Source organism: Amphibalanus amphitrite, unplaced genomic scaffold, assembly GCF_019059575.1.
Source record: "Amphibalanus amphitrite isolate SeventyFive unplaced genomic scaffold, NRLGWU_Aamphi_draft 000633F_arrow, whole genome shotgun sequence".
Taxonomy (NCBI): Eukaryota; Metazoa; Arthropoda; class Thecostraca; order Balanomorpha; family Balanidae; genus Amphibalanus; species Amphibalanus amphitrite.
Window position 1 is genome coordinate 171,637 of NW_024882127.1, and position 24,978 is coordinate 196,614.

The 24,978-nt window shown below is 46.9% G+C and overlaps 1 protein-coding gene across 1 annotated transcript; it reads right to left on the reverse strand.

Annotated features, from left to right (window-relative positions):
* Positions 1-1,743: 1,743 nt before the first annotated feature.
* Positions 1,744-24,661, reverse strand: LOC122363657 (gonadotropin-releasing hormone II receptor-like). Its single transcript, XM_043333168.1, has 6 exons — positions 24,647-24,661; positions 22,053-22,266; positions 20,910-21,036; positions 5,227-5,365; positions 4,370-4,503; positions 1,744-3,423 (listed from the first exon to the last, which is right to left on the reverse strand). Exons 1-6 carry the CDS (start codon positions 24,659-24,661, stop codon positions 3,333-3,335), a joined length of 720 nt encoding a protein of 239 aa, XP_043189103.1. The 3' UTR covers positions 1,744-3,332.
* Positions 24,662-24,978: the final 317 nt, after the last annotated feature.

Here is a 24,978-nt window from a genome sequence, read left to right on the forward strand (position 1 = left end):
GGTCAGGGTCATGAAATTTTCAGGGTAGGTGTAAAATTGATAAATGCGAGGGTACTGAAAGTTTCGTTGCAATCGGCAGCTTTTTACGCGAGTTATTCGCGAAAAAACCTTAGGGGGGTTGCATCAACCCCCCCCCCTGTGTCGGCGAGGGTCGGCGAGGGTTAAAATTGGGTATCATCGGCTTCCTTTCATCACGGGCAACACGGTCGTTTTTCCACGAAGCTCTAGCTCGAGCAGGGTCGAAACGGCAAGGGGGAAGGTCCAACGGACCCCCCCCCCATATACGTTCGCAGCTGGAAAATACCAATACGGGCGAGGGTTGATGGATTATTAGAGACAATTTTCCAGGTTGCCCCCCCAGTCAAATTCCCTTAAAATAGGCTCTGGAGAGTCCCGCTTTTGCACAGCCAGCGCCCGGTCGGCACGGGCCGTTCCAGCAGATCTGTGCGGAGCGAGCGAACGGAAAACGGCGGAGGAGAAAGCAGTCTCATCTTCTCAACGGCCCCTTCATTTCAATTTCGCATTGAAACTTTTCTAAGCATTCAGTCGTTTGTGCCGAAAGCTGATTGACCTCCACTCTATATATGTAGAGAGTCATCTGCGAGAACTAATCAAGATGATACAGCGACCACAAAACCTATGCCCGTCCTTTTAGGCTTCCGGCAGTTCCGCGTTGATTGTCCTGGCGAAAAAGCAAGTTACAGCCAAGGGTTGCAACTTGCAAGTCAACAAGGTGGTGTTGGCTTCCATGGAAAGACTCGAAGTGACAAATTGTCATGCGTCCAAGAAGATTATTTTCAAAATAAATAAGGAGGCGATAACTAACCTTATCCATGTTAGTGACGACATCGGATAGCATTCCATACATAAACTTGAAAGACGAGTGATGCCATGGAACGCTCAAGCGTTCACCTGTTTTAACTCCTGTTGGTTTTGCACCGTCGGTGCAGCCCCGGCCAGTCAGCGCCGGCAGCGGCAAACGACTCACGAGCGGCACTCAATTGCTCCCTCGGGCCTATTGAATTGTTTGCGTCGCCGATAGGCTAAGCCAGTGCAGTGGTGGGAAAACTCCGCATCCGGCCCGCTGATGTCTTTACGTCCGCAAGCGTTATCCGTATAAGCAAGCAATAAAGATTATTTTGTTTAAATGAGCAGTTCTTCCGTCTTAAGCTAAACTATAAGATATAAAACAGAGCGTATCTTGACAAAAAATTAAACTACAGGGCATCGATGCAAGGGAAGTTATCGTAAGTTTGGATCATGGTATTGAAAGTTAAATTCCTGCAGTCGTTGAACGTTGATTTTTTTTTATCAAGGTGAAAATGGTACCACGTAGTGGAACGACGATCACGAGGATTGGTCTTTTTCTGTTTCCTGCCGCCATCAGAACGTGAGGACTAGGATGTGTGTGGAAAATGACATTAATGCCTTATATGTATTATTAGCGGTTGGACAAGCCCAGAGACTGTACCTCCTCACATTTATGCACTCAGCCACTCACAAATGTACTTAACAACTGTTTATTTACACCCAGTCCACAAAACATACAGATAAGTTCACATTTCTTGCACTGCAGTAGTAGGTAACAATGATTATGCTGTCATAGCATGATATTAAGCTCAGCCTTTAAAAACTTGAACTAAAAAGCAAAACATATTCCCAAAGCGCACAAAAAATGCGTCCAAAAAGGAAGGAAACAAGAAGATGCTAAAAAAAAAACGAAAACCCCACTATATTTGAACATTAGCGGTAGCACACAATTTTAACAGTGCTGCAAGGCTGCAGGGTAAGAAGCTACATACCGTAACTTAGGTAGGCTAACACTGGCCATACATCTATGTATATCGCGCTACTCACGTATGCTTACATAGCAAACATACCATTTCGCCAGAAACGGTGACATCTCGGTGGTGTGGGGGCGGGAATATGTGAACACACATCATCACGACGCTTCCATATATGTGCGGCCACACTGATTATCGTTTGCACACAAGTGAACTTAAAAAAACTTCGCCAGCAAACAGCATTTCATTAACACAATATATGATCATGAATTGGTAAAAAAAAAAACTATACTCTGCAGAGTTCTGAAACCGAACAGCGATATGGGTAATGAATTGAGTATTCAAGTATAATATTAATCTTTTCAATGACACATCAACTAAACAAAAAGGCAAGTGAAATGAAATAAAATATAGGTACCTATATATTTATTTCACGCATCATTTGTGGATCTATAGTTATCTTATTATTTGTACGCATAAATAGTTACATTAAAGTTGAAATCGATTAATCTTCAAGAGACACGCATTAGGAAATAAGTAAAGCAGATTGTCAGAAACGAATAATGGGTCAGATTGTCAGAAAGGAACAATGACACACACAGAACCGAAACCGAAAAAAAAACGTACGCCATTAAGACCTTTCAACATACGAGTATGTTGTGCAGAACTGACTTAAAAATAAATCATCACTTTTCACTCATTACCACAACTTTCAATGTCAACAGATATCTATATAAATGCCTGTTTTAAATAGACGCTTGTTTCGAAACAGTTGTCTCAACATAGACGTCATGCACTTTGTACAGCGTACATACATCATACGTACTGTCCACATGTAAATTACATTCAAAACTACACATCAATGTGCAGATTCTACAATCAACATCAACCTCGATTCTCCACCACGAGTGCACTGATGAAACGCCGTGAGCCCTCTCGTGCCCTTTCACCACATTCTATGGCCGGGGCACGTGGTCGTAGCCCGCAGTCCTTTGATGCCGGCTCGCGTCCACAATGAGCCTTTCCCCGAACGAGTACTCCTCCTCCCGTCCTAACGGCACGGGCCTATTGCACTGACATAATCCTCGGCTGCCAAGCCCCACATCCGAGTCCGTTCCACTTCAAAGCGGTGTGTCCGGCGGCGCTGGCCTGTCGCCGCCGGCGGTTAGCGTTCCACCCATGCCCTCCCGGGACGGAGGGCCGGCAGGGGGTGACCGCGTTGACAGCAGAGACGCAGCTGGTGGCCTGGTGACCTGGTGACCCACGGCCCTGCCGTGCTATGGTGAGCCCACAGCTGTGACTGGGGCTGATGGTTAGTAATCGAGTCACCGTAAAGCTGATGACTGATGACCTTACAGCTGGTGACTGGTGACTTTGCAGCTCTGGTGATAAGTGATTCGTCAGCTGGTAATTGGTGATTCTACAGCTGATCACCGGTGATGCTTCACCCGGTGACCCGGTGACCTCACAGCTGGTGACCGGTGACCTCACAGCTGGTGACGGCCACTAGCTGGTGAACCGGTGACCTACAGCTGGTGACCGGTGACCTCACAGCTGGTGGCGGCCGCTGACTGGTGACCCGGTGATCCGGGGCGGATGCTCCTGCTGCAGAGCGGCAGCTCTGGTGATGCCGTCACGACTGAAACAAAAACACGGGAGCATTGACGTCAAATCTGCTGGTCCGTTTTTTTAAGCGTCAATGGTCACAGTGTCTACACCTATCAGTGCGTATATCGAATTCATCCCAAATATCTAATACACATGATCATGATGTATCATAAGCTTGAGAGCAAAATGAAGCAAGTCTGCCTTTTATTAACGCAAAATTTATGGCCAACTATTAAAAGATAGGTGTTTGAGGACAAACTATTGATATTGAAATGTGTCAATTAGAATCGAACAGTCATTTTTATATTATTCGGTTAAATGCCGAGACAATAACTTGAATGATCTCATTACAAGTCGATAAAATATCAGACCTACTTAATCTTGAACATGATATTAATACAACGGACACGTGAACGGAATATGTCCCGAAGAGCAGATAGATGTCCCGCAGTGACACTAGAGACGTTATATTGATGACAGGGGACGTGCAGCCAATATTGAGCACGTAATAGGAACTACCGACGGAAAACGGCCTATTTGGGCTTCTACAATATCAATGTAATATCACAGAGATGGTGGGTAACGCATAACGGCTGCCGGAAAATTTATAGCGATGTTGGAATAGAGGGTGAATAAAAACAGGGTATGGTTACTAGCCCGTCGGTGCCGTAGAAAAGGGGATAACCGAACCACGGGTGACGCAGCAGAGGGGGGGGGGGGTAACTCACTTGGGAATCCTCGGCCGACCTCAGCGCGGACGGGTGTGCAGCAGAGGGGGTTAACTCATCCGGGGAGCCTGCGTCCGGTGGCCGACCTCAGCGCGGACGGGTGTCGCAGCGGAGGGGGGTAACTCACCCGGGGATCCGGGGTCCGGTGGCCGACCTCAGCGTGGACGAGGACGGGTGCCGCAGCAGAGGGGGGGTAACTCACCCGGGGATCCGGCGTCCGGTGGCCGCAGCAGAGGGGGGGTAACTCACCCGGGGATCCGGCGTCCGGTGGCCGACCTCAGCGTGGACGAGGACGGGTGTCTCAGCAGCGTGTCGCAGGTGGGCGCCGTCTCCAGGATGGCCAGCTCGACGCTCTGTGACTTGCCGCGACTGGACGGAGGCGCCTGCCGACACCAGACGCTGAGCGCCATCATCCAGAATTCGTCCGTCGGCTCAGCTCGGTTATAGGAGACTAATGGGGAAGGCTATAGTGAGGAGTATCGGAAGGTCACTCTGCACATTAGGCTGCTGAACTAGGACGGTGAGAAGTTTTGAAAGGAGACTTATTCGGAAATCTGACTGAAAAATAGCATCAAATCGTCTTCGATACTGATAAAACACTCGTCGTTTTAAGCAATAACATTCAATTTTTTTTCGTCAGCTAGGCAGGCAGCTTATTGCTTTTATTTCAAAGGTGTAATTTCTCAATCAGTTAATGTCAGGAGTAGCCCGTTTAGTGCAAACTATCATAAAAGATATAACACTAATGCATATTTTACACGGACACTAAGCACCAACAGCGCAGCAGAACGTTGCTTCGTCGCCTTCAGGGAGGCTCGACTGGGCCCTCTAGTTTCAACGCTGATGAGTTGTCCGTTCAGCCCTGTATTAGTCCCCCAGAGGAACATTCAGGAGGCTATCGATATCGTATTATTGCCGCCGAGTAACTTTCAATCATATCGATTACACTCGCCAGGACCGCACCAAAACGGAACTGCATTACATGCCCAATGTTAGGCCTAGCAGCAGCATATGTCATTGACTCATTACCCAACCAAACAAAGACGATTAAAAAGTATCGAACTGTGTTCCTATCGGTAGGACGTTTGCCCACAAGCAATACCTACCTCAATGCGCTGGCACAGCTGTGAGTGATAGAATCCGTACACCATCGGGTTAGCCACGGAGTTGGCCACGGCGAAAATGAAGAGCGACTTGCGGAGCAGAGGATGGACCAGCTTGAAGGACTCCTGGTGGACCCAGTGCCTGCAGAACAGGCGACACCAAAATGTTAATTAATCCACGTGCAGCTGAGTCATTACCAGGGACAAAATAATGGGGTTGGGAACTCGATTTTTTAAGAATGCATGAAAATGATCAAACTATTTTCACAGAATTTATGGTGCATACCATTGCCTCATAAAATCAATAAGCTGAGAGACATGGGGGAAGAAAGATAGGAAACTTGTTTTGAAAAGTTCTTGAAAAAAGATGTTCTTGATGCTGTTACGTCACATGTCACCTTCTGCGGTTGACAAATAATGGCGCATCTGGCGCACCACAGATAACATGTTATATCAATGGGTGAAAAATGTTGTTTGCTTCACTCTGCCATTCGCGCTGTTTTTAACTTTAAATTATGCTAAAACATTTACGGATGAAATGTTCAGTGTCAAAAAATGATGTGTCTGCCGTGTACTATATTCCCACTTAACATGAGCGCGTGATAAACATTTTATGTACCTCGAATTTTCAAATGATAAAGATGATGAATCGGAGGATGCTGAAAAGCAAAAGCTCATTCCAATATTTGGACTACTTTACGATTAAAATGTTTACATTCCTGTCATCTTATTGATCATTTATTTGTTCTTTTTTATGAAAATAACTTAAGGCGTTGAGAACCGAGGTAATTTCTATCTACCGTGCCTTAACTTACCAGCAACAGCAATCTATCTACGCCCTACGGTGGCAAGGGAGACTGTGAAAGAAGCGTAAGATGGATTCTAAACAATTCTTTTATGATATACTGAAGGGCAAAGTGCAGAGAAGAGCGTACAAGTCCTGTTTTGTGCCAGGCTGTTGCAGTAGCACTTATGAAACTCCGAAAACGATCTTCGCTCATGTCCCGAACAACATTACCCTGAGGAGATGATCGTCTGCAATAGCAGGAAGAGCTGATGCAAGTACTTTGAAATCCACTATCAAGTCGGTGCTATTGTTGTAATGATCACTGTGAGGTGAGATATTTTGTGCAAGGGCTGAGTGTAATGCCCAGGAGATGACCTCCATTCGCCCCCTGACCGGTCAGGGTTATAAAATTTGAGTGGATGGCGGTCCGTTTGGGGTTCAGATGTCAATTGTATTTTGTTACTGTCAAACAATACATGTTATGCTGGCAGCGAATGTGTGTAACGTCGTTTTTCGAAGCAGAAGTTAGAACTGTAACGGCAGAGTGCTTGCTGGTCTCATCGTAAGTATTGTAAGTGTTGTAAGCAAAAGCATTGTCAATATTGTAAGTATTGTGAGCATTGATGTATGGTAGATATCACCTCACATGATCTCGGCTCAGATAACCCTCTCCGGTGTCCCTGTCAGTAAATGGCACCTGGATCATTACAGATAAGATAATTTGTCATAATTCTTAAAGAATTGGGTGGTTTTGACTCGTTTACTCGAGGTGCAGGTCGCATTTCAATACTTTTCTATAGGCTTGCAATGTAAAGGTCACGACTCTGACCTAACCTCAGGTCACAGATCAAAAATTCTGAGATATACAAACGACACATACTGCAGGTACTGTTTTGAAGACTTGATGAGAGGAAATAACTTCGTGAAAAACTCAAGCTCTGACGTGTTTGCAAACTTTTCTGAGGTGGGGTCAACAAACCCGCTCTGGTTACCTGACCTGACCTGACCCGGCATTTTTTTTTTTTTTTGCTGAGATGTGCGCAATGAGCATTTAGGAAAAGTCACCAAATATGAGCTGAATGTCTCGCGGCGTTTGGCAATTGTACCTACAAGAAAATCCTGAAAGGTCTCCCCGTCTGAAATAGGGTTAATGTGTATATGAAGAGTTGCAGATGCCAAACATACCCAGATCTAAGACTGCAGTTCCCAGCGCCGCTGCAACGTTTTTAAAACAAACATACATAGGACATACAAACATGTACATAGGATACATAGGATACATAGGATGACAGGCGAATAACCGCTCACGCAAGGAGCGGAGCTCCGCCCCGTCCAAAGTGGCCAACAAAGCAGAGACAGAGGCAGCATCACATCTTCCATCAAAGAACTGGTTTCTGGCTTGGAAGATGAGCTCCATCTTTGCATCCGAGTCGGTGCTGTCAGGAATCAGCTGGTCTAATGGAGTGAGAGTAGTGAGACGACTAGCTATTGTATCAGAGCTGCCTGGTCTTCGTAGCATTTGCACCAATTCTTCTCGATCGGACTCTGAATTCTGTTCCTCCTGCGTATTACTTGAGGCATTGCTATGTAGCTAAGTCTTTGGCAGAGTTTCATTATCCATACTTTGCAAACAGTGCCATAACAACACAGTTAATTAATCACCAAGCTTCTTTGCAAGTTCCAATACAGTTGAATCGCACGCGATTTGAGTGCAAAAATCAAGAAAAGTGCCAACTTGTTCCCGTAAAATATTTTGAATATTGACCTAAAAAAATGAGTAATTTCCAGATAAAATAACAGCGAAATCAGTTTTCGCTTGCCAATAAAACTCACAGATATTGAAGCTCCATTATTAAAGGAACATTTTAGTATATGCCATTCTTGATAAAACTTCTTAGCCACGCAATACCAGCGCAAAATAAAGAGACACTGAAAACACGACCAATCACTCCGATTTACCATAGGAAAATACATAGAAAATGTATGTCTCAACTGCGCCAAATATACAGACAGTTATATACCTACATGTGACGTCATGATTAGCCCGACCAATCAGAAGCAAGTTGTTTTCAGCCACAAATAATTAATTTCTGAACTAACTAGGCATTTTTTAACAAAGTGATTTTAAATTAAATCATTAAAAATTCTGAGCTTTTTTATTTTACCAAAACATACAGAGCATGCAGATAGGTCCCAACCCTATTATGTACAGTTCATACTTACTATTATACCAATGAAAACACCAAGCGCTACAATTTTTAAGAATGTATTTAATGCGTACTTATGCTTGTATGCTTTCAGAACGACTAATTAATGCATCGCAGTCAGCAGCGAATGAATTTACGGGCTTGTCTTTTGCAGCTAATAAAAACGCAATGGATAGTCCATACCGCGCAGCTCAACAGCTCAGCCTCACATTATTGGGTGATATGAAGCGTATGTCTCAATCCACCGTGATATAATTCATCGGTGCTTAACGTACCGCACAATTAAGCTACTACACGACACTATGTATTGTCATTCTTCAATATTAGGATTCTGTCTGTTTTACTTTGTTCAGAATTAAAGTTAAAATCGAATAATCATAAATTAACGAAAGAACGTTTCTGTGATTCAAGTCCATCTGTATTCTCTCTTTTTTAGCCAGACATGCTCTGCAAGACCATTTTAAACAGGGCGAGCTGTGTCACGTGACAGACACCCAAATAGCACATCTGCTGCGTGATTCGCAACATCCTCCCCCCGTGAGATGAATAACGAACATCTCACTACACCGCTGTCACCCCTGGGACGTAGATATCCTAAGGTTGGGTCAGGTTAGCTCCTTCCAGAAGATGAAGCCGCTGAATCGGCCGCACGAGCGTCCCGTCTGTAGTGCGCACAGTCGCCGACCGCACACGAGCATCCCGTCCAGGAAGCAGCTTTTCGATTATGCCTGTTTTCCACAACGCACGCGAGGAACGCGGGTTGTCTTCTATGAGCACCAAGTCATGCTCTCTTGGTCCTCGTCTTTGTGGTCCTGCCCGTAGTGGTAGGCGGAGTGCTCTTAAGTACTCAGTCTTCCACCGCTTCCAAAGATGCTGGAGGACCTGAAGGCGATATTTTCTCATCGATTTGAGATCACGATCAGAGACAGAAAATGCATCCGTATACTGATGGTCGCCAGTCCCAGGCTTAGAAGGATTGTCTCGTAAGAAGTCTTGTGGCGAGAGAGGGCGGATGTCATCTGGGTCGTCGTTGAGGGCCGTCAGCGGTCTGGCGTTGATGGCCGCCTCGATTTGGCACAGGACTGTGCTGAGTTCCTCCCACGTGAGGAGACTTCTTCTTAGGGTTCTACGCAGAGCTTCTTTGGTCATACGTATCAGCCTCTCCCAGAAGCCGCCCCACCAGGGCGCTCGCTGCACATTGAACTTCCACCTGACGCCTCTTGAAGCCAGAATCCTTGACGCGCGCTTGAAGTTGAGGCCGTTATCGCTATAGACGATCTCAGGTTGCCCTCGTCTTGCTGAGAATCTTTCAAATGCCTTCATGAAGTCGTCTGCAGATTGAGACTCCACTAGTTCAAGGTGCACCGCTCGTACTACGGTGCAAGTGAACAAAACTAGCCACACCTTCAGAGGGTTTTTTCCGGCAGGGTCCTTTCTGTATATTGGACCGGCCAAGTCCACTCCAACTGCCGAAAATGGCGGTCTTTGGCACACTCTCTCCTTTGGGAGTGGAGCCGCTTCTTCAACGAAAGGTTCTGTACAGAACATCTTGCACATTGAACAATCACGAATGATCTTCCGAACGACTTGTCGGCCGCGAGGGATCCAAAACCGTTCCCTGAGAGAATGGAGCGTCTGTTGTACTCCACCGTGGCATGCTTGTTGGTGTCGATCGAGGATAAGGAGCCGCACGTATCGGTGCTCTGAAGGAACGATGATGGGGTGCTTCTCTGCCTGGCTCAGGTCAGATTCCTGCAGCCTCCCTCTGACCTTCATCAGATCTTGATCCATGAACGGATTCAGATTGTAAACGCTGGACTGCTTGCTGATTTCCTCTCCCGTTTGAAGACTGGCAAGCTCCGCAGCGTACGACTCCATTTGCAGTTCCTTCAGCCAGATGTTTTCAGCCCTGCGGAGCTCTTCCACAGTCAGGTCTCCGTGCTCTCTGGTCTGGCCGGGGCGGATGGCTTTCCATCCAAGCACCCATGCAGTGACTCGGTGCAGCTTGTCGAGTGTGCTAAATCTGCTGACATCAATGACATTTTTCAGCCGGCAGCTTCCGTCAGGATGAGTTTGATGAGTCACCAGAACCGGTGCAGTTTTGCTCTTCTTTTCCTCTTTCAGACACTCCGGAGGTTCACAGATCCGATCTTGCCGCGGCCATCCTTCTTCAGGCAGCTCCAGCCAAGCAGGACCCCTTTGCCATAGGTCTTTCTGCATCTTCTTAACAGACACACCTCGCGACGGCAAGTCTGCCGGGTTGCTCTGGCCAGGGCAATGCCGCCAACACTCTGGAGCGAACTTTTGTTGCAGTTCCACCACACGGTTCGACACGAAGGCACCCCATCGCTGCGGGTTGCTCCGTATCCAGGCGAGTGCCACGGCTGAGTCCGTCCACAAATGCACGGAGTCCGGCTGCATGCTGAGAGCTTGGAGCACATATTCGGTGAGTCGAGCGCCGATCACCGCTGCCATTAGCTCAAGACGCGCCAGACACATGGTCTTTGTCGGCGCCAGCCTGCTCTTCGAAATCAGCAGTCTACTCTTGCGGGGATACTTATCAGTTGGCCGCAGGTACACGGCGGCGGCATAGGCGTCTTGACTGGCGTCACAGAAGGTGTGGATTTCAAACGATTCAGTGTTGGCTGAACCGCTGAACCGTAACTTCTTGGGATGCGGATCTTCTCGAGTTCTTTGAGATCCTCCTTCCACGCTTCCCATAGCCGACGTGCATCTTCTTGCATTGGGTCATCCCATCGGTTCCCTCGGATCCACAGTTGCTTCAGTAGCATTTTGGTCCGCACGGTGAACGGTGTCAGCAGGCCCAGAGGATCGAAAATCCTGGCGGATATTCTGAGAACGTTCCTCTTGGTAGGACGCAGACTATCACTCAAGCTCACAAGGGAGCTGGGATCAAACCTCAAGCTGTCGTCCGTTGGGGCCCATACTACTCCCAGCACCTTTTGCTCTTCTGTCCCGCCATCAGGGAGCGGAATCGAGTTGGACTTGTCGTCTTCGACCGCAGCCAGCTTTCGATTGCTGGCCCATTTTCTCATATTCATCTTCGCCTCGCTGAAGATCTGCCTTGTCTCTTGGATGAATTTCTCTGCTTCCTCTTCTGTCTTCAGACTTGTCAACAGATCGTCACAGTACAAATCGGTACTCAGACGCAGAGCTGATGCAGCGCATGAGTCGGTATATTGACTCAGGTGCCGCCTGATTGTTGCCTGTAGGAGATAGGGTGACGCGCTGACCCCAAAGACGACTCGCTTCATCCGGAATACGGTCGGCTCTGCTTCAGGAGTTTCTCTCCAGAGGAATCTGGTCACATCGCGATCCTCTGGATGGAGGCTGATCTGCAGGAAGGCCTTTTCTATATCGGCTGATACAGCGACTCGGTGGAGCCGGAATCTCAGCAGGATTCCAGCGAGGTCTGCGATCAGATTGGGCCCGGCCAGCACGCAGTCGTTGAGGGAAATAGGGTGCCCGGCGGATGCATCAAACACAATTCGTATCTTCCCATTTTTGTACACAGCGTGGTGTGACATGACGTGTAGAGGCCCATCGGGGGTGCTGGGGGCTCGCTCGGCGTAGTCGTTCTCTATATACTGCATCAGAGCTTGCTCATATTCCTGCCTTCGTCCTCTAGACTCTAAAGCCTTCTCGCAACGCTCGAGGCGTACTCGAGCTAGTTTGTCATCTTCAGGGAGACTGTCAAAGTTTTCTTTCTTTGGCCAGCGCACTTCGTATCGTCCATCGTCGAGTCTTGTGCACGTGTTCTCGAAGTGTGACACCGCTGCATTTTCCAGAGTCTGTTTTTCCTCGCGTGCACTAGCGAATGGAGGGCTCTTGATCCCGATCGAATCCAGATCCCAGATCCGCTCGAGGTCTTCACTGGCATTCGTCGTTCGAACGAAGAGAGTCTGTTTGCTTTCTTCTTCAGTTGCATTGACTCGGCCGCCCAGAATCCACCCAAAAATGGACTCAATCGCGATCGGACCGGACATGCTGTATCGCACACGTCCGGTCATGACGTCCTGGTAAAAATCCATTCCCAGCAGTATGTCGACTTCCTGTCCGTCTTTCCACTCTTCTGGGGGATCAGCGAGCTCAAGATCTTGCAAGTGATCCAGCTCTTCTTGATTCACTGTGAGGCTTGTGTTCACCGGGCCACAGATGGTGTCAATCTGGACCAAACTCAGTGTAAGGCCGGTGGACATGCTACCCATCTTCCTCAGCGTGACAGACACCTTCTTCATTGACTTGTGACGTTTCTCAGTACCTCCGAATGTCACTATCTGCGTATCTTGCTCTCCGACATTTTTGCACTCCAGTTTCGTAGCCAGCCGTTTTGTAATAAATGACTGGTTAGAGCCGGAATCCACAAGCATTCTAGCGCACTTCAAGCCCGCTGCCCCGACAGCCATAACGCGAGCAGTCTGCAGGGCGACGCCAGTTTTGTTTTGCACTTGCGACCGAGCTGCGAGGACTTGTGCGGGTCTCTTCGAAGCTTCCGATTCGTTGTCAAAGCAGAGTAGGTCATGATGTTTCCGCTGACATGCAGTGCACGTTTTCTTACTCTCGCAAGTGCTTGCGATGTGCTTTGGACGCAGGCACAGAAAACAACAGCCGGATGCTAGCAGTCGCTTACGTCGCTCTTCGACACTGAGTTTTAAAACATCTTGGCATACTTCTGTGGCGTGCTGCTGCTCACAAAAAGCGCATTTCAGAGTTTTTGCACTTACTTGTAGTGCAGATGCGGATCGAACTGTTTCAGCCGGTCCCGACACTCTGAAACTCCGTGGTCTCGCGTCCCTGCTCCACTGAGGCTTCCTATTCAGATCAAATAAGGTCTGGCCTCTTGCTTCCAAATATTGTTGAGCAGTTTCGGTAAGATCTTCAAGAGAGGCCAGATCCCTTTCCTTCAAGAACAGACGGAGCTCGGGAGTACACGTGTTCATGAACTGTTCTCGAATTATCAGCGCCTTCAAGCCGTCTCTCGAGTCGTTAGTCTCTGTCATTTCGATCCATCGCTTAAGATATGCTTGTAGTCGGACTACGAACTGCACAGGTGTCTCATCTTGTTCAGGCCTCGACTCCCTCAGCTTCTTTCGATAGCCCTCTGCTGTCAGTCCGTAACGCCTTAGCAGTACATGTTTCAGATGTTCATAGTCGGAAGACTCTTCAGCGTCCAGTCGATAATAAACATCTAGCGCCTTGCCGGTTAACAAGGCGCTCAGTGAGACCGCCCACTGCTCCTCTTCCCATCCAGCGGCCCGAGCAAACCTCTCAAATCTCAGGAGATAACTGTCCATTTCATCACGGCCTTCAACAAATGGAGGCAGTTTTGGGGTCAGCACAGGGTTTGCGGCTTGTCTTGATGTGCTCTGTGTCTCATTTTGATATTGCAACTTTTCTAACTCGTGTTTCCGTTCCTTTTCTCGTTCTTCTCTTTGCTTTTCTCGTTCCTCTCTTTCCTTTACGCGTTCCTCTCTTTCCTTTTCGCGTTCTTCTCTTTCCTCTTCGCGTTTTTCTCTTTCCTTTTCTCGCTCTTTATCGCGCTCCAATCTTCTCTTCTCTCGCTCCACATCCTTGTCCATACGTTCAGATGCAAACTTCAGCGCGTCTTCACCTTGCAATCCGTATCGTGTTGCTAATTCTAAGTACTTTTCCATGTCGATTGTCCTGTCACGGTCGCCACTTATATTGTCATTCTTCAACATTAGGATTCTGTCTGTTTTACTTTGTTCAGAATTAAAGTTAAAATCGATTAATCATAAATTAACGAAAGAACGTTTCTGTGATTCAAGTCCATCTGTATTCTCTCTTTTTAGCCCGACATGCTCTGCAAGACCATTTTAAACAGGGCGAGCTGTGTCACGTGACAGACACCCAAATAGCACATCTGCTGCGTGATTCGCAACAACTATGTTCGCTAGGGTTAAAGTGTTTAATGTATCAGGAGGCATAGGCGGCGGAACGGGGAGGGCACCGGGGCACCGTGCCCCCCCTTTGATTTTGACATTTTAACATTAGCCCATATGGGCGTTGTTGCATGGAAAGAATAGGACCAAAAGTCGGCGGTGCCCCACCTTTGAAGGTGTTCCGCCGCTACTGTCAGGAGGGCAGCTTGCCAATCGTTTTTCGTATTCTAATTCATTCTTTCTCGCTCCACATTTCACAGGCATCCACTCTCAGCCTGTTGTGCTTCATGGGTGACGGGCGTCTCGATATTATCGACCACCCTTCACGCCTCGCTCCCTCAGTTCCGCACTTTTCATCCACCCAGAATCAGCGCTACTCTACGTGGCACCGGCGCGGCGGCCGGGGCAGTGCGGGCGCGGCGCGTCGGCCTCCGTCTGCAGGCTTCGACCGCCGATATTGCCGCAGACGGCATCACTCTCGTGCAGCACAGTATCACTCCGGTACAGCACTCCCGCAGGTGGCGATCCGTCGGCGCCGCAGGCCAATCAGTCCCGGCCACGGCGCTCCCACGGGACGGCCGGGGCGCCGCCAGATGGGGGCGGCTTCTCGCCGGCGGCGGCGCGGCGGCCGGTGAGGGATCGCAGACACAGAACGGCCATCAGCGCCCACCACCAGCGCCGCACGGAGAGAGGACGTGCCCGGAGGGGATGTCATAAAATCCGGACACAATTTTGCCGAGTGGAGTAAATAGGAAAAAAAGCGCCACTGTGTGAGATGTATCTGTTACAGGGAGTATGCGATTTCAGTTAGTTTGCAACGACCCTAGGGTGGTTGTAACCTCCCTGAACGATCAGTTTGTTTGCAACGACCCTAGGGACGTTACAAAATAACTGCTCGTTCCGGGACGTTGTAACGAAACTAGGGTCGTTGCAACCTCCCTAGTTAGTATGCAACGAACCTAGGGTTGTTACAAAATAACTAGGGAGTTTAAGAATTCATCGAGTCTCGTTTCACAGGAGGGCCGTCAACAATCTTGTCCAATGAAAATCGAAATGAATGTCCAAAAATAAAAGAAAAGGAGAACAAAATTTGAACATTCAGCTCAGGAGTATTTCACGACGGCCATCTATGACACATTTTGTGCAGGTTAGGTGCACATTTGGTGCATATTTGTTCAAATTAGACTAATTCAAATTATATTAATTCAAATTTTAAATTCGCCAGAAAGCCCTTCGTAAAAACGGCTATTATCCGCTCATTTCCAGTCTTTTTGTGATCGTAAACATTCAAACATGTGAAATGATGGTGGTCCCATGCATTATGGTGGGTGTCAACTGTCAAGGTCACGCGAAGGTCAGGTCAAGGTCTTTGACCTTTGATGACCTTACATATATTTCTAGGCTAGTTTTTGGAGCTGATTTCGAATTTAGCACCCATTTGAACATTTACGAAGTAACTGGCGCCTTCGTAGTTCGTACCATGTCACGAAGCTGGCAGTGGTGGTTGACACCTACTATGGACAGCTAGCAAGACGCCTACTGGTTGACCTGACCTGACCTGACCCGACCTGGCCTAAAAACATCAAGACATTACATTCGGGGAAGGTTTGGTCAATCGCTATCATTTTTAGCACATGCACTGATTTTGGAAAAGAAGTGCTGCCACCTGGTGCAAGAAGAATAAACCAGCTTTAATATGGCCACATATGGCTGTTGCTTGTATGGTAGTCCAACGTTGACGTGTACCCTTTGTTGTGGCCTGAAGTTGGAACTTCAATTTGCAGCATCCGAAAATGATCAATATTGATCGAAAAAATAATTTTGATGAAAAAAAGATTATGTTAAGTTGAAAAAGGAGGCGATTTCATCCAGATGCGGTGGTTTACTTCTTGAAATTATTTTTGTTTATGACGATTGCCATGTAATGACGGATGATGCGCGGCCGTCAATTAGGAAAAATAATTAATTGCATGAATTTAACCACCGCATCTGGATAAAATGACCTCCTCTCTCAACTTAACATATTTTTTTCATCAACATCATGTTTTCGATCAATATCGATCATCTTCGGATGCTTCAATTTTAAGTTCCAACTTCAGGCCACAAATCAAACTACCACACAAACAACGGGCATATTAAAGCTGGCTTCTTCTTCTTGCACCAGGTGGCAGCACTTCTTTTCGAAAATCAGTGCTTATCTTCCCAAAATCGTGATTTCCTCGCTGAGGAGTGAAATCGGCTTCATCGTTGTCAAAAATAGCAGGTCAAAGGAGGTCATGTTGCATATTATTCGATTCGGCAGGTCTTCCTCAGTCCATTGGTGGCTTGACCGACTCGCTAGCTCAGTTTGGGCGGGAGTTATTGATGAAAAGCTCGTATGACCCTAGTGACGTCATAAATGACGTCATGCAACGTCAACAATGCAAAATTGAAGCATCTTACCTTGCAAGGAGTGCATGAAATCGCGATCCGTGTGCTTGAGATAGTTTGAGACCGTTCCCGGCGCCAGAATAGCAGTTTTCATTTTTCTCAATTGACTTTAGTGGTGAGGTCACGTGACCGACCTGACCTCATGTGATCTTCAGGAAAAATCCTAGAGGTACAAGTTGTGAGACTTCTAGAAGATGCTCGTACTGTAAGTTTCATCCCCCTGTAAAAGCTCCCCTGGGACTAAGGGCGTTGCGAAGTTGCGGCATCTGAGGACCGTCCACTTATGACCTCGGTCAGTAACCTGACCTGACCTGAAAATCTGGTTGGTGTAACAAGATCCGGCTTGAATCAAAGGTCAGGTATGCCTAGTTTCAGCTCTCTGTTGCAGTGTTCGGAGCTATCGGGAAAAAAACTAGGGGGGGGGGGCGAGGATTAAGCTAGGCTGGGTTGGGTAAGTTTGGGTCAAGTAGTACAGTAGGCGTCCCACCCGCACCACCTGTTTATAGCAGGTGTACCTAAACCACCAGCGACAGCTTCGTAGCAAGTTGCATTGGCACCACAACTATACGTACTTCTCAAATGTATCAACGAATGCTGGATTTGAAATAAGCTAAAAAATTCCTTAAAATTGTAAAATTTGAAACAGTTACCCGAAGTCACCAAACGTCAATGACCTTCACCTGGCCGCAGGCCGACAACTGACAAGTCAACTTGAAACCCATCATGATGCATGGGACAACCATCATGGTTCACATGTTGGCACGTTTATATGTAATCACAATAGAAGTCTGGAAACGCAATTTTATGTGCGCTAGCATAAACGGCAAATCATTTCGGTCTGCCATGGTCTCAGAAATCAGATCAAAGGTCATTGGTTTTAGGATCATGAACTGTATAGGGAATGTGTAACCAGTAACGTAGATAAGTTCGAAGACACTCAAAGTTTCGTCACGATCGGCCGCTTTTAGCGCGAGATAATAGCGAAAAAAACGATGGGTTTTATCCGACCCGCACCCCTAAAAGTGTGAGGGATAACCCGCACACGGATAGCGACGGATATCCATCACACGTATGTACCCCAGTAACTATATTTTCTACATGTTAAGCATATGCTGACGATATAATGCAGCCAAAATTATCACAGCAGTTACGTGCTTTGTCCCGGGCACCACATATATTTACTTCTGAGCTGAATGTTCAAATTTGGTTCTCCTTTTCTTTTATTTTTGGACATTCATTTCGATTTTCATTGGACAAGATTGTTGACGGCCCTCCTGTGAAACGAGACTTGATGAATTCTTAAACTCCCTAGTTATTTTGTAACAACCCTAGGTTCGTTGCATACTAACTAGGGAGGTTGCAACGACCCTAGTTTCGTTACAACGTCCCGGAACGAGCAGTTATTTTGTAACGTCCCTAGGGTCGTTGCAAACAAACTGATCGTTCAGGGAGGTTACAACCACCCTAGGGTCGTTGCAAACTAACTGAAATCGCATACTCCCTGTAACATATCTACTTATTGTTATCCGTCGACTGTCAGGTAATTCAAAATGCTTTTACGCGCATTTGCGCCTAGCGTGTCTTGACGTCAGAAATAAGTTGAATGACGTGCCACCCTTACATTTTACCACCAGTGGCATGTTTATGCATCCACTGCATTGTAGATGATAAATGTTGGTTGGACGGAATAACGCAGCACACCATCTGATATGACTGGGGCAGGAAACCCGACTCGGGAGGACTGAGCGAACTGCAAAAAGAGCGCACCATTCAGGAGAGCAGCAGCCCACTCCTCTCCACCACATCGCCGCCACCGGCCGGAGTGTAAGTGACGGCGCTTTCAGAGCGCTGTTGATCGCGGTAAAGGCCGCTCTCCGCCGCCGCGCCAGTCCGAGTGCTGCAGTGTCTGTCTCCCAGCTCCGGGAGCGGAGCGCGGCCTTCTCAGAGCCGTCTCCAGGGAGCGACCGACCAGGAGAGCGAGCTGCGGGCCACTCGGCGCGACATGGCAGCGGAGGGAGCCCTGTCGGTCGCGCCTGCAATCGGCGGCGCCAGCCGACAGCCGGGCCGCCACCGCTCCTTGTCAGCCAGCGCGCCGGTTTCCACTCCAGCCCTGCCGTGCAACGGCGGAGCTCATTCGCCTGACACCTAGCTTCTTATGTCTTAATGAATGAGCTGCATTCGTTCTGGAAGCGCAGCCTGTGTCACGTTATCACATACTTGCTCAGCTGGTGTAATGGTCCTTCTGACAGCTGGCTGTCCGAGGGACATGCTACGTTCTTATTCAATTATATTTATTCAACTTTCAAGATTTGCCTGATTGCTTCTCGTGTTCTGAACCGATGATTCTGTCCATTGTCCACTGTTGATAGAGTAGATTTTTTTAATCTCCTAAATATTTCATTGTTTATCTATTGCATTCCCATGTATTGCATTCCATCAACTACATTCCACAGGTGAGAGGTCTATGCTGTGTTTTGTGTTGTGCTAATTTCAAGAGCCTCTTGTACTTGTCTTTTACATAAATGTATTCTGACAAGTAAACAAGTTGTGAATTCAGACTGACATAAGGAGCAGAAAGTCACCACACACTGACAAGGCAAAAACAAGCTCAAACAAAAGAAGCTCGAACAGATTTAAACAAAGGTTTGTACCTGCATTAAAAACAATGCAAAGAAAACAGGCTACATATTATAGTTCAAACTTCAAACAGGATGCTGAAAACCGAATAGACAGTGAAAACAGCAAAAGGAAATGATCATGTTCGCAATAGGCGGTATCTTTAACTAAACAATTAAAGGAATCTAAAACTTGAATATATTGACAGATCGAATGAATGCTAGTTGAGATCACTATCGGCAATGATTGTAGGTACAATGTAGGCACACATTTCGCAATCAAAAGCATGGTGAAAAACGCCAGAAGAAAATGCAGACAAATTGGTTTGTGTTGGAAATCATGCAGGAATTGCCACGAATATAATGCTATGGACACCGAGTCCAATACCATTCGCTAACATAACTGCTTAATTTAGCGGGAATTGGGATGAGCGTTGTGTCATAATGATAAGAGCTGCAAGTATGATTATGCCATATTTCACAATGCCTTATTTCCCAAATTTTCATAACGCACAGGAACAGAGCAGCCCGTCAGGCGACTTCTTGATTGGTTCAGTATGTTCAGTACTACAGATATCTATTTTGCAAAGTACCCTGGCACGTGGGTCTCTGTGTGTTATTTATGTTCGGAGAAAATTGTCCTCGTCCTGCCTGGAAGAAATGAGAAGCATATTTGGCGCGGGTTAGTGGGCGGGCCATTTTATGCCACCGAGACCCACTTGCTCCCGCAGTCGTGCCAAATATTGCCAACGAACTGGGTCTGCGCCAAGATCGGAAAAGAAACGGCTTGATACCCTGAAGACTTACTCTCAAAGGTGGAGCAAAACATGGCTTTTAAAGGCAGCATGCGACTGTGAAAAGTATTAACAGATTGAAGCTAATGACAGACACTGACCTTCTGACATGCTCATTGCTCAACTACACAGGGTTGTGCTTGACTCATGAGTCGAGTCAGAAATTTGACTCAACTCTGACTCAAATGAGTCAGATTTGAGTCGAGTCGGATAAAATGTTGAGCTGTTGAGTTGAGTCAGAGTTGAGTCGGACAAAAATATTAAGGTGTTGAGTTGAGTCAGTTGAGTCAGTAAAATAACTTTTGACATTGAGTTGAGTCAAAAACATTTAGGAACATGAGTCAGCTGACTAAACTTTCTAGAAACAATATGTAGTATAAGTTTTTCATTCTCCCCCGCTCAACAACTTAGGCCTGGGCCTGCTGCCGGATTTTTTCACCGCCCCCCCCCCGCTCAACAACTTTTTTATCTGAGTCAATTTTGAGTCAACACACTTGACTCAACAAAAAATTTGAGTCAAGTTTGAGTCAACTCATATTTTAATTGAGCCGCTTGAGTCATGAGTCAAGTCAAGGGAAAAATCAGCTCCTTGTTTGAGTCAGAGTTGAGTCAGGGCATTCTGAAGTTGAATGATGAGTCGAGTCGGCAATTTTTTTTGAGTCGAGCACAACCCTGCAACTACACATGTGCTTGTCTTTCAAACAACAGTAACCGATAATAAGTGCCGCCTTCCATTCTCAACTGTCCCCACACCCACCCATCCCCCTATCCCACTGCGTCACCCAGATCTTTACTGTGCCCTCAGGTTCCTAGCCTTCTCCCCTCCCCCGCCCCCGCCCCCAGCCGAGATCCCTCTCACCCTCTGTCCTCCATCCCCCTTCCCCCGCCGCCAGGAAGTGACATACATCACCAGCCCCCCAGCTCCTCACCAGACTGAGATGACGTTGTAGGGCGTCCAGCAGATGACAAACGTCAGCACGATCACAAACGTCATCTGCAGGGTGCGCTGACGTGCCCGCACGAAAAATCCCGAGTCGTTGGCCCGGAACAGCGTGTCTGCCGAAACAAGTGGCCACTCGTGAGAGCGCTGCACTTTAGTGCGCTGGCAGAAAATGGTTTAGACAATGTTGATGCTATCGCGCTACTCCCTGTGGAGGTAATACGATGTGAAAGTGTTTACCGGAGAGCTCTCCAAGCCAGCGTTGGTGATCTTGGCACCGCATACTTTGGTGTGATTTTCTCTAAGGCAGGATAAAGGCCTGAAGGAGATTGCATTTTTACCTTACGGTACCAGGCTTTCAGGAAAGCATAGAGCTTTGAAAACTTCGATACGGTGATTCAATTTGTTTATGGAGCAGGGGTCTCGGTCCTAGACATAATAATACAACCATGGCTTCGTTATTCCTCGATGCGATGACAATAACCTAGTCAAATATATTCACTGATATAATAACAGTAAGCCGCTCAGCTCTGTTCCTCGATACGATGACAAAGATACGCTGTGTAAGCCTAATCGGTTTACACAAACTAAGCATCTATGCTATATGTGTGTATGTACGCTGGGACCAAAGCCGATCACGGGATACGCCTGTCAGCTAGGCTGATGCACACTCTGCAAATGCCACGTAAGCATGGCGTCGAGATCCTATAGCAATTAGGCGAAGATCAGCTTTTACGAGCGGCGCGCTTACGTTCCCTTAGCTACCGTTATACGGGGGTGGCTAAAAATAATTGGCGGTCGCTTGGTGACCGCGGGGCTCCATCCGAGCTTTATGCAAAATTCGATATAAACGATGCATACCTAATTCCAAGCGGGTGCTTAAAAGCTATGCGCAATATGAGAATAGAGTCACAAGTCATTTGTTGAGCTTTGCATGCAAAGTTTTACCAGCCAAAGTCGGTAACATCATTGTACAGAAAATACTGCCTCCTAGCATATACATATTAATCCGAAGGGCGGGCTGTATCCCGAGGTATACCTGAGTCGGGAGGGGCCCACTATTTCTATACCTGAGTGGGAAGGGGCCCACCATTTCTATACCCGAGTCGGAAGGGGCCCACTAGTTCCATACCTGAGTCGGGAGGAGCCGAGCGGCGCGTCAGCGACACCACGATGCCCGTGTAGCAGAACGTGATGACCAGAAGCGGCAGCAGGTACATGAAGAACAGCGTGAAGAAGAGGTACAGCAGACGCGTAGTGTCGTTGGCGTACGAGCCCTTGTCTATGCACTGGACGAAGTTCAGGTGACGGTACTCGGGGTGCACTTGAACCCGGAAAATCAGAGTCTGAAAATGAAACGCGAAAACTGAACGGTACAAATTGTACGGTACATCGTATAGACCTCGGGCAAGCGTTCAATCTGTTCTAGCTGGACCGCAAGGCTTGAATTTTGAAGGACGATATGGGGGATACGCGTTAAAGGGCTTGTTTCTCTATTCGTAGCGTATAATCAGCCCTAACGTCTGTTTAATTCGCTGTTCCGGCGTAAATTTTGCTGAAGACGTCTTATCAATCACCCAAATTCTGAAACCCCTAATCTGGTTGGAGTCGTCGAGAAAACAAACTATTGTTTGCAATGTTGCCTTGTGTGAATGTCACGGCAAACTTATCACGTCAGCAAGTTGACTGAGACAGAACAGCACATCCGAAAATAAAATAGGGTTGGGACCTATCTGCATGCTCTGTATGTTTTGGTAAAATAAAAAAGCTCAGAATTTTTAATGATTTAATTTAAAATCACTTTGTTATAAAAATGCCTAGTTAGTTCAGAAATTAATTATTTGTGGCTGAAAACAACTTGCTTCTGATTGGTCGGGCTAATCATGACGTCACATGTAGGTATATAACTGTCTGTATATTTGGCGCAGTTGAGACATACATTTTCTATGTATTTTCCCAGTATTTTCCTATGGTAAATCGGAGTGAGTGGTCGTGTTTTCAGTGTCTCTTTATTTTGCGGTGGTATTGCGTGGCTAAGAAGTTTTATCAAGAATGGCATATACTAAAATGTTCCTTTAATAATGGAGCTTCAATATCTGTGAGTTTTATTGGCAAGCGAAAACTGATTTCGCTGTTACTTTATCTGGAAATTACTCATTTTTTTTAGGTCAATATTCAAAATATTTTACGGGAACAAGTTGGCACTTTTCTTGATTTTTGCACTCAAATCGCGTGCGATTCAACTGTATTGGAACTTGCAAAGAAGCTTGGTGATTAATTAACTGTGTTGTTATGGCACTGTTTGCAAAGCATGGATAATGAAACTCTGCCAAAGACTTAGCTACATAGCAATGCCTCAAGTAATACGCAGGAGGGACAGAATTCAGAGTCCGATCGAGAAGAACCGGTGCAAATGCTACGAAGACCAGGCAGCTCTGATACAATAGCTAGTCGTCTCACTACTCTCACTCCATTAGACCAGCTGATTCCTGACAGCACCGACTCGGATGCAAAGATGGAGCTCATCTTCCAAGCCAGAAACCAGTTCTTTGATGGAAGATGTGACGCTGCCTCTGTCTCTGCTTTGTTGGCCACTTTGGACGGGGCGGAGCTCCGCTCCTTGCGTGAGCGGTTATTCGCCTGTCATCCAGAAATAGTTCCTTCGTTTGCTGGCCGTTCCCTGATTAGGTGCAATACGGGGAGCTGTAATCAGGGAAGTAACTTTCCATATGAAAGGGGTGCAGGTGCACCCCGTCCCCCATCCACTAGAAGTGCACCCCCATGGCTAAGCGGCGCCCCACACGCCGCCCCACACGATTAGCTCTAGAGCAGATGGCGAGGGTGATTTCTCGGCTACATTCCATCTCGGCGTCGTGATGCTTGTGGGCTTGGAAAGCGTCCAGTCGTATGTAGGGTAGTGTAGGGTAGGGTTGAGTTCAATAAGGTTCTTACATTTGAAAGGTTTGAACAACCCGCAATCAGCACAACATACCACAAGTTAAATAAAAAACTACCAAACTCCGCCCAACTGAATATTAATAAACATTATAGTACATTTTTGCCACCGACGCATGTTAAAAAAGTTCAGTTAAATTTTTGTATAAAGGTGGCCTGCTGAAAGCCAGAAGCGCGAGAGACGGTTAATTTCAGTCGATGCCAAAACTCGGAAATGCCTATCAAAACCCATGCATAAAAACACGGCGGTTAATTTCATTATACGGCGGTTTTCTTCTCTTCAAAAGCTCCCTCGGTTGAACAATGCGTTCGATGACTGAAACCTCAATAAAAATCCGGTCATGGAAGCTTGAAGCTTGCTTGTAGCTTGAATAAAGTGAATTGCGAAACATGTGGACACAGGACAAGTGAATATTGGCAAGAACACAGCCTTAATGTGATGACTTATTTCAAATTTATTTCAAAGAGATGGATTAGCAGGTTACGCATAAATTTAGAAGGCAGGTTTCGAGGCACACGTAGTTCTCAAGAGCCAGTGAAAAGCCATTGACGATGACCCTTACAAAACGGGAAGAACAGCACTGCCAGGAGCCAGTGTTCGTAGTAAGATCGACGCTTGTTATCATAGCTTCATGGATATTAGATGTCAAAATATAAGAAAGAGGAGAGAACGCAACGACAATTTCCCACTAATGAAGACAAAGCATGTCTCCGCAACGCCTACTCCTCACTCGCAATTACTTCGTAGCATGAATGTCTAATAAAAGTAACAGACGCGTCTCGCATGTTTACCAGGTCCAGGAAATATCTGAGAAATCGGGGATGAATTTAGAGCAAAATACGACGTGGTAGGCAATATACATTTTGTATAGGCATAGTGAGACCAAGTGGTAGATTAATTTCATTATTCGCCCATCGTGTGTTAAAGGCCATGGGCAATAATTTTCATTATACGCCCAAAGCTTTACCCATTTGCTGCCCCCCCCCCCCCCTATCTTCCGTGCCCCTCCTTGAGTCCGAAGCCCAAAAGCAAACTTTCTCAGAGATGCGTTGGTGCTCGGTGCCAAAAAATTACTATAATAAATTTAATTGCCCGGTCCGAA